This window comes from Thalassophryne amazonica, chromosome 14 (assembly GCF_902500255.1).
Source record: "Thalassophryne amazonica chromosome 14, fThaAma1.1, whole genome shotgun sequence".
NCBI lineage: Eukaryota > Metazoa > Chordata > Actinopteri > Batrachoidiformes > Batrachoididae > Thalassophryne > Thalassophryne amazonica.
Genome location: NC_047116.1, coordinates 92625352 through 92644519, shown reverse-complemented (window position 1 = coordinate 92644519; position 19168 = coordinate 92625352). Strand labels below are relative to the sequence as shown.

At 40.3% G+C, this 19168-nt stretch overlaps 1 protein-coding gene across 1 annotated transcript; it reads right to left on the bottom strand.

Annotated features, from left to right (window-relative positions):
- Positions 1 to 1800: 1800 nt before the first annotated feature.
- On the bottom strand, positions 1801 to 17457 carry pnkd (PNKD metallo-beta-lactamase domain containing). Its single transcript, XM_034186795.1, has 9 exons — positions 17290 to 17457; positions 13930 to 14045; positions 13363 to 13475; positions 11179 to 11237; positions 10794 to 10886; positions 7474 to 7637; positions 3618 to 3704; positions 3311 to 3426; positions 1801 to 2042 (listed from the first exon to the last, which is right to left on the bottom strand). The coding sequence occupies exons 1-9, from the start codon at positions 17445 to 17447 to the stop codon at positions 1866 to 1868; spliced, it is 1083 nt and encodes a 360-aa protein (XP_034042686.1). The 5' UTR covers positions 17448 to 17457; the 3' UTR covers positions 1801 to 1865.
- Between the last annotated feature and the right edge of the window lie 1711 nt (positions 17458 to 19168).

Below are 19168 nucleotides of genomic sequence, written 5' to 3'. Positions count from 1 at the left end.
AAATCCCTCAAGTAATCATGAAAATCTTTAACAACCAATACTATTAGACCCTGCCTTAATGAATCAGAGACATGTAAACAGGTTCTATGTAGAAAACATGTTACACGTCTGAAACCTGGGCTCAATCTGTAATTTTTCAATTCAATACCAAAACAGGTTCCTAAATGCAACATTCATGTCAAAAAGTTGTGTACAGAGGTTTTTTTTTAACACATGGGAATGATTCTAACACATAATACCGAGTGCAAGTTTGGTCTTTAAATGGGAAAAATAACAATTACTGTTTGGACAAATATCAAATATTCACAAATACCATTAATCATGTCCTGTAGAATGTGAGACCATTTTACAAAAATCAAGAAAACAAACTGAAGTTTAATAATAGTAGTGTGGCATTCAGTCAGTGAGTTCGTCAATTTTGTGGAACAAACAGGTGTGAATCAGGTGTTCCCTATTTAAGGATGAAGCCAGCACCTGTTGAACATGCTTTTCTCTTTGAAAGCCTGAGGAAAATGGGACGTTCAAGACACTGTTCAGAAGAACATCGTAGTTTGATTAAAAAGTTGATTGGAGAGGGGAAAACTTATACGCAGGTGCAAAACATTATAGGCTGGTCATCTACAATGATCTCCAATGCTTTAAAATGGACCAAAAAAAAAAAAAAAAACAGAGATGCATGGAAGAAAATGGAAAACAACCATCAAATGGATAGAAGAATAACCAGAATGGCAAAGGCTCACCCATTGATCAGCTCCAGGATGATCAAAGACAGTCTGGAGTTACCTGTAAGTGCTGTGACAGTTAGAAGACGCCTGTGTGAAGCTAATTTATTTGCAAGAATCCCCCGCAAAGTCCCTCTGTTAAATAAAAGACATGTGCAGAAGAGGTTACAATTTGCCAAAGAACACATCAACTGGCCTAAAGAGAAATGGAGGAATATTTTGTGGACTGATGAGAGTAAAATTGTTCTTTTTGGGTCCAAGGGCCGCAGACAGTTTGTGAGACGACCCCCAAACTCTGAATTCAAGCCACAGTTCACAGTGAAGACAGTGAAGCATGGTGGTGCAAGCATCATGATATGGGCATGTTTCTCCTACTATGGTGTTGGGCCTATATATCACATACCAGGTATCATGGATCAGTTTGGATATGTCAAAATACTTGAAGAGGTCATGTTGCTTTATGCTGAAGAGGACATGCCCTTGAAATGGGTGTTTCAACAAGACAATGACCCCAAGCACACTAGTAAACCAGCAAAATCTTGGTTCCAAACCAACAAAATGAATGCCTCGCAGATGTGAAGAAGTCATGAAAAGCTGTGGTTATACAACTAAATACTAGTTTAGTGATTCACAGGATTGCTAAAAATAGCAGCTTGAACATAACAGTTTTGAGTTTGTAGCGTCAACAGCAGATGCTACTATTATTGTGAACACCCCCTTTTCTACTTTTTTTTTTTACTAATAGCCCAGTTTCATAGCCTTAAGAGTGTGCATATCATGAATACTTGGTCTTGTTGGATTTGTGAGAATCTACTGGTACCTTGTTTCCCATGTAACAATAAGAAATATACTCAAAACCTGTATTAATCATTTTTATATATATATATATATATATGCACCGCTAATTGTCAACCCCTAGTACCCATTACTAATAAATACACAATGATGAGACTATGACCACTTTTCTACCGGTCACTGATATTTACTAAATGGGTTGTGCAGATATTTATAATAGCCTTTATAGCCTTAGGCTATTTATAGCCTTTCGTCAGCCTTGTTTCTGCTTTTGTACCACTGTGTGGTCCTGGAGAACTGGCTCCTCTGTTTCCTGTTTGTCAGCTTGTTGTGGTTTAAGTCCTCCTGTTATGATCGCCTGTTATAAAGATCTTTACGTTTTCGCAGCTCTTCCAGTACCCGAGCCCTGAACTGAGTCCAGTCCTCATCCTGAAACTGCTGGAGAGCCAGGGTCAGTTGGAGGTCAGTGCAATGGCTCCGGAGAAAGGGGTTGTACTCCTTCTCTTCTCCGATGGTGGAGGGACACTGAAAAAGACGTGGATGTTAAACAGCAGTTTGCCTTTTTTTCCCGAAAATAGACCTCCTGGGCCTGATTTACTAAGATCCCAGATAATGAGTTCTAAATTGAGTGGGCAAGCCAAAGTTTTGTGTGTTGTTGTGGGACCAGTTTTTTGGCTGATTTGCTAAGAGTAAATGCACAGTTGACAGTGGGCGGTAATGTGACGCAGGCAATAGTACGTAAATGAGGATTTTATGCATATTAATGGAAAAGAGCAAAATTAAATTAATTCAGCCACTTGTTATTGGACACATGTGCAAGGCAGGACTTTATGCAGAACTCATATACATGGAAAACAACTCAGTACATTTTAGTGATTTATCTGAAGCTGTCAGCACTATATTTCTGATCATTATTTTTCTCATGTTTTTCTCAATTTTTTTATTTTAACTGATGGCAGTTGATGCTGTTACTCTCACCTCTGGCAGTCTGTTCCATGTATCCACCACTCTCTCACTGTAAACTAGAATTTCCTGAAAACCAGACGTGGCCTTCTTTGAAATAATTCTGTTTTCTTCTGATAATCATTGACTGTAATTATTATGAGTTGCAGCAAAATGCACTCTGGTCTACATGCTACTTATGAAAAATATTTATTCTTAAAGAAATAAAAACAAAGTAAAGAGTTATAATCTAAATATACACTATGTTTACAATGATCAATCTTGCAGTCTGTGCTGTTGGAACAACAGTGTTGTCAAGCACAGTAACCAAAATTACAGACACAATCATCACCCGCTAAATTTCCTTTTGACCTTGAGAAATTGTGTTGCATGTGTAAACCTATTTGCATCTTCCCCGATAGGATTTTGAGCACTCATGGACAAACCCCAAATTGCATACTTATGAAGGAAAAACCCCTAAATGGGCAATACGGTCTGCACACACGACGCAGACTTGCGTACACGGCACAGACAATCTTCCACTGAAGGCATCAATAGAGGATCATCCAGAATGACCTGTAACATGTTCTGTCGATGATAAAGACTAATCTAAATTCTGGATAACCATTTCTCTCAAATGTACTTGCTCTGATACGAACTGTATTGGAGATGAAACTCAACGACAAAGAGAGGAAGTAAGAGAACATACAGGGCACTCCAATACTCAGGCAGCAATGTCACGTATGCAGCTGGCTGGTGAGTAGCCCTTCCTTCCAGATGCTGGGCCACATGAATCCCTGTCAGAGAGAGTGAGCTGGAGAAGCATAACAATGATGATGGATCATTCTCACCGTGCACCGTTTGAGGACTCGCTGCTGCAGCACCCACTGATATTTGTTTTCCCGGACAGTGTTGCGCGGTTCAACCTCAGCAGCAAAGAGCAGGTTGTCCTCGGCATACTCGTGACCTGTGGGATACACGGTTTAAAAATGCCTACAGATGGAACTGGACACAAAAAGCTGACCACGCCATGGGTATGCTTCGAGAACACTTGATAAAATCGTAACTGTCCGCTGTACCTGACAACACAAAATCAAAAAGCGGCATGTCACACAACCACTACACACGGACACACGAAAATAAGGAGGATGATCCTACCAGGCCACAACAGAGTGTCATCACTCAGGGAGCCGACTGTGTCCAGCGAAGACAGCATTGTTGTGGCACTTCCTTCAAACATCCTTCCTAAAAACATAAAAACTGGTGATATTAAATGTGACATCTCTGAGTGGATCAGCAGGGTTTATAAACGTCACAACATCAGACATTTTAAGAGGTTTTCATCAGAAAGCATATACTTGAAGAATCTATATACTAAGAGACAACTGTATGCGTGTGTGTGTCCCTCTCCTGTCCACAACAGCACCTCTGAATTGAGCGAAACTTGGCACACATATACTTTGACATATGGGGAATGACACAGGCTATTGAGCACTTTAGTAGTAGCAGCAGCAGCAGTGTTGTCTTGTGGCAGCTTTAGTCACACCCTAACACTTCTCTGGAATCCAGGATGAGTGGAATTTTGTTGAAGTTTTCATTTCAGTCGATGAATCAAACCCACCCTAGTGCGGGTAATCAGCTTTTATCAACTAAAGTTAAAACTGTCTGTAATAGAGTGAAGACATTCACTTTTTTTCTTACTTGTTTGGCAAGCCCTGTGAAACTCTATCAAAGTGGCTTATATGGTAAAAATATGGTCCATTATCAAACAAGATGGCAACATCTACATGTATGACAAATAAAAGCTGCTCCCGTACGGTGATCGGAGTGATGTACTGTCTGACTGACACACCAAAGCAGATGGTGGCAGTAAAACACCATTAGGCTGATGGTCAATTTCTGTGAAACAAGTATAAATGTTGCTGACTGGATAAAGTTAAGGTTACTTTTGTCAAAGAGTACACATCTTAAGCAGGCATAAGTACACATCTTTAACACCACATTATGTCCTCTCTCACCCAGAGGCACTAAAAAAAACCCCCAAAAAACCCTGCATTTTAATACCAAAGCATTGAAGCATTCTCCAAGTATTTCACAGGCTTGTCTAAACTTTAAACAAGCTCCAACATGCTTTTTCTTTAGCAATAGAGTCTTGCGTGCTGAGCTTGCATACAGGCTACGAGGGTTGAGTGCATAACTGTTTTCTTTTAAAAAAAATTGTTCAGATGTTCTCCACAAGTGGTCCTTGGCTCTTGGACAACTCTTCTGATAATTCTTTTCACTCCTCTGTCAGAAATCTTGTGAGAAGCACCTGGTCGTGGCTGCTTCATGGTGAAATTATGTTCTTTCCACTTTCAGATTATCAAATTACATCAAATCAATTTTATTTATATAGCGCCAACTCACAACAAACAGTTGCCCCAAGGCGCTTTATATTGTAAGGCAAAGCCATACAATAATTACGGAAAAACCCCAACGGTCAAAACGACTGCCTGTGAGCAAGCACTTGGCGACAGTGGGAAGGAAAAACTCCCTTTTAACAGGAAGAAACCTCCAGCAGAACCAGGCTCAGGGAGGGGCAGTCTTCTGCTGGGACAGGTTGGGGCTGAGGGAGAGAATCAGGAAAAAGACATGCTGTGGAGGGGAGCAGAGATCAATCACTAATGATTAAAAGCAGAGTGGTGCATACAGAGCAAAAAGAGAAAGAAACACTCAGTGCATCATGGGAACCCCCCAGCAGTCTAAGTCTATAGCAGCATAACTAAGGGATGGTTCAGGGTCACCTGATCCAGCCCTAACTATAAGCTTTAGCAAAAAGGAAAGTTTTAAGCCTAATCTTAAAAGTAGAGAGGGTGTCTGTCTCCCTGACCCGAATTGGGAGCTGGTTCCAGAGGAGAGGAGCCTGAAAGCTGAAGGCTCTGCCTCCCATTCTACTCTTACAAACCCTAGGAACTACAAGTAAGCCTGCAGTCTGAGAGCGAAGCGCTCTATTGGGGTGATATGGTACTATGAGGTCCCTAAGATAAGATGGGACCTGATTATTCAAAACCTTATAAGTAAGAAGAAGAATTTTAAATTCTATTCTAGAATTAACAGGAAGCCAATGAAGAGAGGCCAATATGGGTGAGATATGCTCTCTCCTTCTAGTCCCTGTCAGTACTCTAGCTGCAGCATTTTTAATTAACTGAAGGCTTTTCAGGAAACTTTTAGGACAACCTGATAATAATGAATTACAATAGTCCAGCCTAGAGGAAATAAATGCATGAATTAGTTTTTCAGCATCACTCTGAGACAAGACCTTCTAATTTTAGAGATATTGCGCAAATGCAAAAAAGCAGTCCTACATAGACACCATGTTTCTAAGATTTGTGGGGCCAAGTACAATAACTTCAGTTTTATCTGAGTTTAAAAGCAGGAAATTAGAGGTCATCCATGTCTTTATGTCTGTAAGACAATCCTGCAGTTTAGCTAATTGGTGTGTGTCCTCTGGCTTCATGGATAGATAAAGCTGGGTATCATCTGTGTAACAATGAAAATTTAAGCAATGCTGTCTAATAATACTGCCTAAGGGAAGCATGTATAAAGTGAATAACATTGGTCCTAGCACAGAACCTTGTGGAACTCCATAATTAACCTTAGTCTGTGAAGAAGATTCCCCATTTACATGAAGAAATTGTAGTCTATTAGATAAATATGATTCAAACCACTGCAGCACAGTGCCTTTAATACCTCTGGCATGCTCTAATCTCTGTAATAAAATTTTATGGTCAACAGTATCAAAAGCAGCACTGAGGTCTAACAGAACAAGCACAGAGATGAGTCCACTGTCTGAGGCCATAAGAAGATCATTTGTAACCTTCACTAATGCTGTTTCTGTACTATGATGAATTCTAAAACCTGACTGAAACCCTTCAAATAGACCATTCCTCTGCAGGTGATCAGTTAGCTGTTTTACAACTACCCTTTCAAGAATTTTTGAGAGAAAAGGAAGGTTGGAGATTGGCCTATAATTAGCTAAGATAGCTGGGTCAAGTGATGGCTTTTTAAGTAATGGTTTAATTACTGCCACCTTAAAAGCCTGTGGTACATAGCCAACTAATAAAGATAGACTGATCATATTTAAGATCGAAGCATTAATTAATGGTAGGGCTTCCTTGAGCAGCCTGGTAGGAATGGGGTCTAATAGACATGTTGATGGTTTGGAGGAAGTAACTAATGAAAATAACTCAGACAGAACAATCGGGAGAGAAAGAGTCTAACCAAATACCGGCATCACTGAAAGCAGCCAAAGAGAACGATATGTCTTTGGGATGGTTATGAGTAATTTTTTCTCTAATAGTTAAAATTTTATTAGCAAAGAAAGTCATGAAGTCATTATGGATTATGGCCCCAACATGGCTCACTGGAACATTCAAAGTTTAAATTTCTTCTGTAACCAATGCCATCAGTATGTTTCACATCAATAGGTTGCCAAAATCGTGAGAGCTCTTTGCTTTTACCCATCATGAGATGTTTCTTCTGTGACACCTTGGTAATGAGACACCTTTTTGTAGGCCATCAGCTGGAACTGAACCAGTTGATATTAATGTGCACTGACAAGGGGCAGGACTGGTTTCTAATTACTGATAGATTTCATCTATTGTCTTGGCTTTCCATGCCTTCTTGCACCACCATTTCACATTATTATACATAATTTATGGACATCTATGGTTTGATTTCTTTGTATGTGTGGATTACTTGGGTTGTTACCAACATCTGGTGAAAAGCTTATGTCAATAGCACCTTTAGAAATATATTTACTGAGAAAAATTTTACCCACTGTATTTTTAAACCTGAAAAGTGGCCAGGCATTGTAAATATTTTTACTTGTTAACACTATTTAAGTTTTTTTTTGGCATATTTCATGTGCCTGAACATCTGCAATGTCACACATCAAGAGGTAGAGTGGCCTGGGGGAAAAAATTCCACACCCAGCAAAAAACACAGCAGAGATCCATCAAGGTCATAAACTCACCGCATCCTGACAGGAACACCAAGTCACCAGAGAAGAGGCTGGAGGGGGCGCCGAAAGGCCGGCCATCCAGGAGGTAGATCATGTGACCCACAGTGTGTCCAGGAGTGAAGAGGGCCTTAAAGTGCATACAGCCAACTGATATAGAGTCTTTGTGAGAGAGGGGGCTGATAAAAAAAAAAAGTAGATAAATAAGGAGGGGGGGCGGTGACAACACAAAAGCTTTTCAGTTGATTTCAATTAAAATCAGCCTCCTTTAAGAATGCTGGCAAATGGTAACTCTCATCATAAAATATCTAATTTTAACAGTTTTGTGGTGCTTGTTGGGACAGTGAAGACTGGATCATGATTTCCCACAGGCGCTGGCATGAGTCCAGGTATGAATTATAAAACAAGCTGTTTCATGCTTTGCTTTTAACAGCAATATTTCCTCAGGCACACAAAGAATTGTGTTCAACATGAGGACTCACACGTTAACTACAAAAGGCTCCATTTAATCTGCTTGTGCACAATATGACCCTTTTAAATGATGATTTCTGAACATTTTAGACATTTCTTATGTCTGTGATTTTGTTCCAAAGTGGTGAAGAAATTAAGAAATTAAAGGGCTGGTGGGAAAAAAGAAATCCATGAAAGCCGATTCATAATGGAGGTTACACAGAGGCACCATTTAAATAAATACATTAAATAAAAACCTCTTTCACAACCAATATGATTTTGTTCCAGTATCTTTTCCAACCAGCAGCCTGTGGGCCACATCCAGCCTGCAGGCACATGAGATCCAGCCCACAGATCTGACTCATATCAAACATTTCCACATGTTGCCTGAGGCCAAAACTTCAAGTACGGTATCAGTGCTCAGGTGTTGGGATCAGACAGTAAATATTCAGAAAGATATATTAAAAAAAAAAAAAAAAAAAGACTGAAGGGGGAAAAAGCACAGACAGAAAAACAAAACAGCTATGGAGTGATTTTACAAGTTACATGGTCCAGTCCCATGTTTTATTTTAACAACATGGAAAGTTCGATAAGAAAATCAGATCGACTATAATCAGAAAGGCCTGTGACCACAGAACTATTGGTTTTGTTATATAAATAAAAAAAAGAATGCACATATTTTACAGAAACTAAAATACAAGAATAAGCAGAGACTGCAGAGCTTCGGCCCTGCTCATTAGTTCTCTTCAGAGATATTTTTGTGTTTGTTTGCATTTCTGCCATCACCTTCATATGACTCATTAATCTGGATGAGTTCACGTAGAATGCTCGATTTTTGAGGTAAAGGTCTTGAAAATTGCCTTTTAAAAATGCATTACACTGACATCCTGATTGGTTCAGACTGCATGAACATGGTTATGCTGAGCTTCCATCCAGTTGGATCCAACAATCTGAATTTCACCATCTACACTGTGTCTCCAAGAGTTTCAGGGGCATCCTTCTCTTAAGACCTTTTTATGCTTCTACTACTCCATAACTCCGTGGCCACATGGTTTCTTTGATCCACTCGTAAACCTTTCAGAGTTCTCCTTTGAGGTTAACGCATTTGCGGGTGTCCCAACGCAATTCACCATCGGAACAGTAGGGGGCACACCACACAAAGCGTGGTGTGCCACCTACTGCCCCCACACATCAGGCTATGTGAAGGGGCTCGGAGGAGATTCACAATGATGCAAGTGCTCTGCATGGCTACAGAGGTGTGGATATGCATTACCATAAACTGGGGTTTACTCCCCCTTGGTGGGTTCCCAGTCTAGGACTAGTGGATGATGCTAGTTGCTAATTTTCTTAGCGTATGATCAGTCAAGTCCCATTTCCTCTGAATCTGGAGGCCAGTCGGTTTTTGGTGTCCCTGCTGCCATACTGCCCCCTGCTGACTGACGTAAATATACCTCAGGCAGCTATTAATAAGGTTTGAATTTTCCATTTTTGCAGGAGAATAAAGGTCCGAGCCTTTACGGTCTTGGTGCTAACTGTCTTGCTGTATATTTATGAGATTTCGGCGCTAACCAGTGACCCAAGGTGACGACTGGATGTCTTTGGTCCTAGGTCTCTTCGGAGGATCCTTGGTCACAGCCTGGAATGACTTTGTGTCAAACAAGTCCTTACTAAGAAAGACTAAGATGAGGAGCATCGCCTTCACTATGAGGGAATGTCAGCACCGACATCTTGGCTCTATGTATGAACCAGCACATAGGTACCCGAGTGTTGCACCCCAGTTGCTGGAGAACACCAAGGGGATGCACACGCGTCACATGGCTGTAGGAGATAGATGCTTATTTTAGAGATGTGGGATAGACTGGTTGTCTGCCTGAGTGGTTGTCACCCAGGATCCAAAGCGGTTCCATGGTGTCATGTATTCAGTGAGGCGTGGCACCAGAGCATGTTCCCACACTTGACTCTGACTGTACATCTGCATCTGTACCTCTCTGTTTGTCCACAAATCGACCTCCATTTGTAACGAGCCGAGCTCGTTACAAATGATAATGTTGTACCAATGCATAATGTCGCACTACAACAAATGTAACAACAGATGTTGACCACCAAACTGATCCTGTGGCACTCAATGCACAACACCGCACTTTTCCTAACCAAAAACATTGCATTTTTTTTTTTACATTGCCTTTACTTCTGTGCCTACAGTCCAGGAATTCTCCACAGCTTCTTTTTGCATAACAGCATCATATCAAATCTGTGTATCATTCATTTTTTTCAATGTGAGATGAAAAAAAAATTTAATGATTGAAAAACCACTCATTTTTTTAAATATTCATTTCAAAAACAAAACAAACAGATGACAACTCCTTTATCTGATTTTTTTGCTCAAATCCAAAATGGAAAACAACAAGAAGCCCTAATTTTAATTTGGTTTGGGAAACAAATATTGAAGAAGAAAAAAAAGGTTTTACATTATTCATTTCACTGAAAAATGAATGATACACGAATTATATCATCCCACGGCCGTCCTGAGCACTTTATACACAAATGTCATTTCAGTGAGATTCCAACTGAAAAGTTGTCACTCGTTCACACATTTTCTTAAGTACTTGGCAAACGATCAATTAATGGTATTCGGTTGAAAATGACTAAATGACATTGCAACATTATGCGCCATATTGGCACAACACTATCATGAAACGCTGTCAAACAACTGTGAGTGAAGCCTAAAATATGACTCGATTCTTTGATCGTGCAGCTGAATTGATGTCATGATGACACTGTGCAGTCAGACGTTAGTTTTAAGTGTGGAGCGACAGGATCGTGACAGAGGGGGCAATCAGACTGGGTCTGTGTCAGGAGGTCTGTTGTGTGTTACAGCATCTTACTGTGTGAGTCCAGGAATGTGGTCAGCTGCACTTCCATAAACTCTGCATGAGCTGTGAAGCCTTTTCAACCCTTTGTTTCCACCACTGTGATCCCTATAAATAGAACATGATGCACATTCTCAACATGCCAAAATGGATGATGAACACAACATTCATGTTTTATTTTGTGTCTTGTGTAGGCGGGGCGGTAACACTAAATGCTTTGACATTTATCTTCAGTACAAAATCTGGTCTGGTATAATATGCTCAAATAACAGCGTGCTTACAAGCATTCACGCGACGCACATGCCACTTTATTTTATTCTTAGACAAACACATACTTGAATCTTGAGTGAGTACTTCACAGTGTCACGTCTGCATACGAGTATAAATAAGGAACTCTCACCAGTGCTTGTGTGTGCAGAGGATTGCTTCAAGCATCACTCCTTCTTCTTTGAGGACTGCCTGCAGAGGTACAGAGTTCCGTTTAGTCCTGCTACCTTCATGTTACATAAACTGCGCAGCGGCAGTTCATAAAAAAGCTCATAGTTCTGGAAAATATTTCAGTTTCTTGCCACAACAGTCCATAGTTTTCAGTGGTGGGCACAGCTAACCGAAAAGTTAGCTTCGATAACGGTTAGTCCGCTAACTGAAAAGTTAACTTTTATAACGCTAAACCGCAAAAAAATTTTTGCTAACCACTAACTTTTAGTATTGACTCAATACACTGTCGGCTACTGATAAAGCAATTTCAAGTTTAAGTACCACAAGCCAGAGCTTTTGTCTACATGCACCCTGCCCACTGCTGCAAAGAAGTGTCACTTACTTTTCAGTGTCACTTACTTTTCACACACAACACAGACGGTGGCAGAAAACATCAAACACAAGGCACTTTTCACTCATGGTTTCATTTATAAACAAAACTAATTCCGGGCAGTTTATAGACATGAACGGCAACTCTGTCATTTTTACAAAGTGAAAATACAGCACATATCTTTTAAAGTAATGCGCTAATTTTGAAAGTTTGCGTGTTAACCAACACAAAAGGCATTATGGGAAATGAGTCTCCTCTCATCACCCCCGTCAAAATGCATAGAACACTGATGTCTACTGGATGGGAGTGTGAATAGACCAACAAATTTGTGAATCTCAAATGCAGTTTTGCGCTCAGAATGTCTGAATATTGCATAAGTGAGCAAAGTGATGAATGCATGTGATCGATGGTCCACAAATGCTGAATCACACTTCACAAACAGAATTTTCAGTTTTGTAAATGTATTTTTTCTTTTTTTTTTTAAACAAATGAAAAAAAATACATTTACAAATGCACATTTATTTGTAAAAACCAACACACAAGTTACAGTAACTAGTGTGTTGGCTTTTACAAATAAATGTGAAGATTAAAGCAGAGTGTGGTGGAAGGCAAACGTATGAATGGTCACTGTGGTAAAAATAGTGCCACGGGCACCGTATCTTGCCTGGATGATGCGAGACATCACAGTTTCAGCTAGAAAAGTGGCTATGGTCAAACTCCAACGATTGTATCAAGGTCAAAATAAAATAAAATAAAAATCTTAAAAACCTATCAGATATGTTTTGGAGCTACCTATTAGCTACCCTTGTACCACATTTCAGCTTCATAGCTTTAGTAACTGCTGACCAATGGCTCTAGGTATCATTTTCAATATGGCTGTCATGGCAACTATATCTGAAATTCGACTGCAACACCTCAAACAAACTTTGGTGTCCTCATGGGTAGGAACATGCACACCAATTTTCAGCTTCATTGGTTCAGTTGTTTCTGAGAAAATGATGTTGAAAGTGTCAACTGAAAAAGTGGGGGTGATCACAGTCCAGGGGTCATTTCATGGTCAAAATTGAAAATTTTGCAAAACCCATTGGAAGTTTTTTTTGGGGCTTACTGATTGCTACCCATGTTCTGAAACTTCAGCTCATTTGCTACATAAATGGCTATATATAAGATTTTCAGGATGGACGCCATAGGGGCCATATTTGAAATCGGATCGAACACCTCAAACAAACTTTGGTGTCCTCATGGGTAGTAACATGCACACCAAGTTTCATCTTCATCTGTAGAGTGTCACAATCCAACCCCTCCTCCGCTCCGTGACACCTGGATAATGGATCAAGTAGGGGACTTCCTGTTGGGGTGAAATACGGTGGGACCTTGTGCACCCCATGGCCTCTACAGCAACCATGAAGGTCAACAGGAACCCTAAACATAAGTCGGCTAACAGGCTGTGGTTAAACAAGGATTCCTCAATGATGGATCAAGCAGAGGAGGTGACGGCTTGTAACCCAATGAAGGCTGCAGCAGGTCATCAGACCCCGATCATCTGGGATTTCCCAGCCACTGGACCAGGCTAAGGATCTGTCAAGGGCTGTATGTTTGTCAGAGTGCAGCAACATTCCCTAGGCACAGGTGTCTCTAGATCGAACCTGGATGTAGCTATCTCCTCTAGGAATCAATCAAGAGAGGATCTTCCTCGTCACTGAGGTATTGCCACGATGATGACATCTGTAGCTTTTCATCGTAAAGTTAAACAGACACTAAAGATATTTACTATACCTGCACCATTTGTGGGTCCGCTGGGTCGATTACCACAGCAACACTGGAAGTCACGTCAATTACAAGATAGCTGTAGTTGTCAGACAACACGGAGATGGGAATTATTTTAACACCTGCAGGGAGAGAAAAACAGATCAACTCGATTCATTTTTGAATTTCATTTGCCCACATATAATGCCGATGGAATGTTTCAAGCCTTTGCATTTAGTGATGACATTTGGTGGAAGCAGTGGCGTAAAGGTCAGACAAAAAAATCTGTGTGAGGAAGGTGGAAGCACAGCTTTTATCCCTCCTTGATTGCAACTGCTAAAATTCCCATGAGCAAGGCTATTATTTTTATTATACACTTGCTTACAGATCAGACTGTGGTTGCACTGATCAGCTTCTAGATATTCATATTAAAGTGCATGATAGTGTTATGAAATTTGCTTTAATGACACTTGTTATCCTGGATTTAATGAAATTATTTGGCTCAATCCACAATATACAATCTGCTTTTTGATCTGCATTTTTCATCTCTCCACCATAAGCACAGACACTACGAGCACCACTTTGAAATCAACATACCGTTGAACTCAACAGGCTGAGCTACAGAGTGTCCAGCGGGGTACTGTTCCCGGGCTTTCCTCACTTGTCTCTTGTAGTACAGGAAGCCGAGTCTGGTCCTGGTGTAGAGTGTGTACCTGAGAACCACAGGGCGAACAGAAATGATTAATGCAAGGATTTTCCAGTTCCTCATAGGGCCTTCAAAGCATGTTGTGGTGTTTTGTAACAGAGTTACCCACTAGTCTAATTTGACCTCATCCCATTGCCAAATGATTCCAGGCCAAAAAAAAAAAACTACACTTTAATGTTCAATGAATGTATGTCCAGACTTTGACTGGAACTGTTAAAAAACAGAAAAAAACAACAACCTCAGATCAATGCTGCAAGTAGCACAAGGAAGTTCTTATCAGTTTATGCTTCATTCCAATCAAACATCAAAATGGTACAATAGGAAGGGCAACTACAGGGTGGGCGATCTGGCAAAAAGCTCTTTTGAGGCAGAATAACAATTCAAGAGCTGATCAGATTTACAGTAGATGAACTCATGTGATCAAATGATTGGTTGTGCATTTGGTGTTCTGGATACAACGCCACCAAACACCTGGATGCTCTTTTTGTTGTTGTTGATGTTATGACTGTAAATAGTCACTCATGTCTTTTCCATTTTGACACTTTCAGGATGTTGGTCCACCCACCGCCATTCTTTGTCCACAGTGCCGTTATTTGTTTGCATAATAACAACAAGCTACACCGTCCAGATGGGGGGGGGGGGGGGACTGCCCAGGGTGTACTCCGCCTCTTGTCCATATGACTGATGGAATAGGCTCCATCCCCCTGTGACCCTTGACTAGAGTAAACTCTTATAGAAAATGAAGGAATGAATTTATATGTCAAAGTAGGAACTGCGATTTGGTAGAATTAGAGATTCTACCAATAGAGACTGCGATCGGAGTCTGTATTGGTAATGATTACAACTTCTTACTTTACTGTGATCACTTCAGCATGGTGTGGCTCTAATGTGAAGATGATATGACAGATATTTTTCTAATTTCCACAGTAAGGTATTGCTGTCATTCTATGTCTAGATATCATCTTGTCATAGAATCGGAGTCTCTACTAGTAGAGTCTCCGATTGCAGGCTTCTTATGGCTGATTGACGCTGAAAACCTGAACATGACCTTTTCTGGACCAGATTAGGTTTTCTTTTTCCCCCTTTTTCCAAAACAACTTAAGAATAAGATCAACTTCATTTATCCCGAAGGAAATTATTTTGCCAGAGTACCGAAACAGTGACAGTAAACAATTTTTTTTTCTTAAAAACCTTTGCACAAGATGTTCGACAATACTGCACATAACTCTAACGTAACTGAATGACTCTTTTCATTATGTATTCATCCTGCAGAGCAGGAAGGAATTATACAGTCTGATTGCCACAAGCAGGAAAGACCTCCTGTGGTGTTCTGTGGTGCACCTTGGTGGTCTCAGTCTGTGGCTGAAAGTGCTCTGACAGGACATCAGTGTGGCATGCAGGGGGTGGGAAGTGCTGGCCTGGATGCTGAGCAGTTTCCTCAACATCCTCCTCTCTGACACCTCCACCACTGACTCTAGCTCAACCCCCAGGACAGAGCCAGCCCTCCTGATGAGCTTGTCGAGTCTCTTTGTGTCAGTTGCCTTCAGCCTGCTGCCCCAGCACACTACGGTATAGAAGATGAGGCTGGAGACCACCAAGTGGTAAAACATCTGCAACATATTTCTGCAGACATTGAAAGATTTGAACCTCCCGAGGAAGTAGTCAGCTCCAATCCAGAGCCATCCAACTTGTTTTCTAGTCCGTTTCCAAGATGTCTCAGAATGTTTCCAGGTTTTAGGATCCACCTCCTAAAAGCAAGTTTGTTGGAACTCACCTCTGTATCAGATCCTTTTTCTTGCCTTTAAAAATTGTAGTTTTGCACTTTAACCATCTTTTTAGTTCTGCTATTGTTGCTGCCTCGAATGATGAGTTAATAACAGCTCCAGGTCCATTTTCTGGATCCAAAGTGGGCTTAAAAGCACCACATCTATCTGTTTGCATCCATGGACACACAGACTATCCCATGATGCATTGCGCGAGGGCTACTTTCAGGCATGTGCACCGACACATGAAATCCCCCTAATAATTTCATCTTCATCTCGTAGTGCAATGGCAAGTCCAAGTCTATACCTCACGGCTGTCTCATGAAATTTTGCCACATTTTCACGAACTTTTGCCATCAGAAAGAGTAAAACATATGCTTCTGGAACCTACCGTTTACTCACCGATAAAACCAAGAAGGCCAAAATGACACTTTATTCTGACATCAGTGAAAACGCTCTATTCACCCTATTGACGTATCCCATAATCCCTTGCATGCCAGAGAGTTGCTGCAGTCAAACAACATATAGAGAATCAACACAATGACAGTTGTAAATTAATATTACACTACAAAAATGTATTTTTTATGCTTTTCGTCACATTAATAAGAGACTGCATGCATGATACCCTGAAAACTTGCTAAAACAATTATAACAAATAATCTGTGATCTGCTACATTTAATCTGCATGGAATTTAATAAACACACTATATATTAGTCTGGAACAAAGAGGACAAACAGTGTTGTAAAGAACAATAATCAAGACGTTAAAAGCAAACTTCACTTTCCCCCAGGACGACATGATCAGGAAGCGAGCGTAGCTCACAGCAGCTCCCATTGAAAATAATGGAGAGACAGACTGTGATTCTCGCATGTTTACATAAAACAATGCAATAACAACATCTATAAACCCAGAGAATATATTCACTAGAGTTTTAGGCACAATATAAAAATAGTTTTATGTTGCAATGTTAATGGTGTTGTCTGTGTGCAGCGGTTAAATTGCAGTGTGATCAGAGCGTCTCAATGCAGTTCTCAATGTTACTGAGATCTCGCAGCGCGGCGACCTGTCTGTGGTTTTGCGGGATTTGAAACGTTAGTAGGGCGAATAGGCTGGAGCTGATGTCCAGCAACTTGTTGGGGATTCTGCAACTTGACAGAAAAACACAGAGACCAGCCCAGTGGCAGAATCAAAAATTAATATAAGCTGCATAGAGGCAATGCCAGTTGACAATATGACCCCTTTAAAATAAAAAAGGCACAGTAGTTCTACTCTTTGCCCACTGGAGAAAAAATAAATAAAACAATCTGGGGAAACTGCTCTCCAGCACCCTTCACCAGACAATACTTATTTCTGCAGAATCTGGTGTGGGAGACCTTCCGAGACCACAACGTATTTTGGCTAATAGAGTTTGGCTAATAGCGTCCATGTTGCTAAGCTACGCTAACGCGGAAGCTCGTTTCATGCTGTTTTGGACACGTCATACTTACGCGATTCTGAACAAAGGCTTCTCCGTGCGGGCCATTATGGTGCTCAGGAACCTTCTCAAAAACACTTTTCCAGAGCGTCTGAAGCGAAAACACAAACAGAAGAAAGAGCAAGAAAAAGATGCGGTGACAGCAGCTGCCAGCCACCAGTCCAGCGCCATAACGTCAAAATGATGCGTGATGACGTCAGAAACGACACGCCCACCCATTTATCTGTTGCATTAGGAAAATAATAATAGTGATCATGGTTATTATTATTAATATTGTTATTATTATTATTACTGGTATGCTCTCACCTTAAGCTTTGCTTCTGCCCTCACCCTTTCAGTCACACGGTCGGTCATTCATTCATTCATTCATTCATTCATTCATTCATTCATTCGTGAACCCTTGTTGCATGGGTCCACTGAACTATTTCACAAAAGTAAAACTAATTTATTTTGCTTTTATTGAACTAAACAGCATGAGTATACAATTGATATAATAAATCGCCATAGTACAGAACAACAGGAACATAAAACAGTTGAATGTTACAAACTAGAGAGAGAAGATCTAAATTAAAATATTTAAAGGGGTACAACACTGAAAAAAATTGGAGTGGTATTTACTTGAAAAAAAAAAACCTAGGAAAGTTTTTTCACTCAGAAATTCCAAGTAAATTTTGCAAGGGGAATTCTTAAGTAAATTTTACTTGCATATATTAGTTTTTCTAAAAAAAAAATAACTCAAGTAACATTCACTAGCAATTATCAATTGAATATTTTCATTGAATTTTACTCTGTCCACTAATACCTTTTGCACTTGGTTTCACTGCAAAAGGCTCCCGGTTCAAACCCCACCTCTGCCGCATTTCTCCATATAATGTGGAGATCCATCAGGAAGGGCATCCAGTGTAGAAGTTGTGCCAAATCAACATTCAGATCCAAAGTGGATCTGCTGTGGTAACCTTGGGTGAAAACAAGGGGAACAGCTGAAACGTTTTACTTTTTATGACTAAAGACAGTAAAATTCAATGAAAATATTCAGCTGATAATTGCTAGTAAATGTTACTTGAGTTATTCCTTTAGAAAAACTAACATATGCAAGTAAAACTTACTTAAGAATTCTCCTTGTAAAATTTACTTTGAATTTCTGAATGAAAAAACTTTCCTAGATTTTTTCAAGTAAATATCACTCCACTTTTTCTTCAGTGAAGCTGTTACTACTTCCATTGCAGGTAAGATTGATAAAATACAGAGTACTATGTGTATTTTCCGAGAAACCAAATAATACATTCCTTCAAACCACAGCAATACATATACACTCAACAAAAATATAAACACAACACTTTTGGTTTTGCTCCCATTTTGTATGAGATGAACTCAAAGATCTAAAACTTTTTCCACATACATAATATCACCATTTCCCTCAAATACTGTGCACAAACCAGTCTAAATCTGTGATAGTGAGCACTTCTCATTTGCTGAGATAATCCATCCCACCTCACAGGTGTGCCATATCAAGATGCTGATTAGACACCATGATTAGTGCACAGGTGTGCCTTAGACTGTCCACAATAAAAGGCCACTCTGAAAGGTGGAGTTTTGTTTTATTGGGGGGGGATACCAGTCAGTATCTGGTGTGACCACCATTTGCCTCATGCAGTGCAACACATCTCCTTCGCATAGAGTTGATCAGGTTGTCAATTGTGGCCTGTGGAATGTGGGTCCAGTCCTCTTCAATGGCTGTGCGAAGTTGCTGGATATTGGCAGGTACTGGTACACGCTGTCGTATACGCCGGTCCAGAGCATCCCAAACATGCTCAATGGGTGACATGTCCAGTGAGTATGCCGGCCATGCAAGAACTGGGACATTTTCAGCTTCCAAGAATTGTGTACAGATC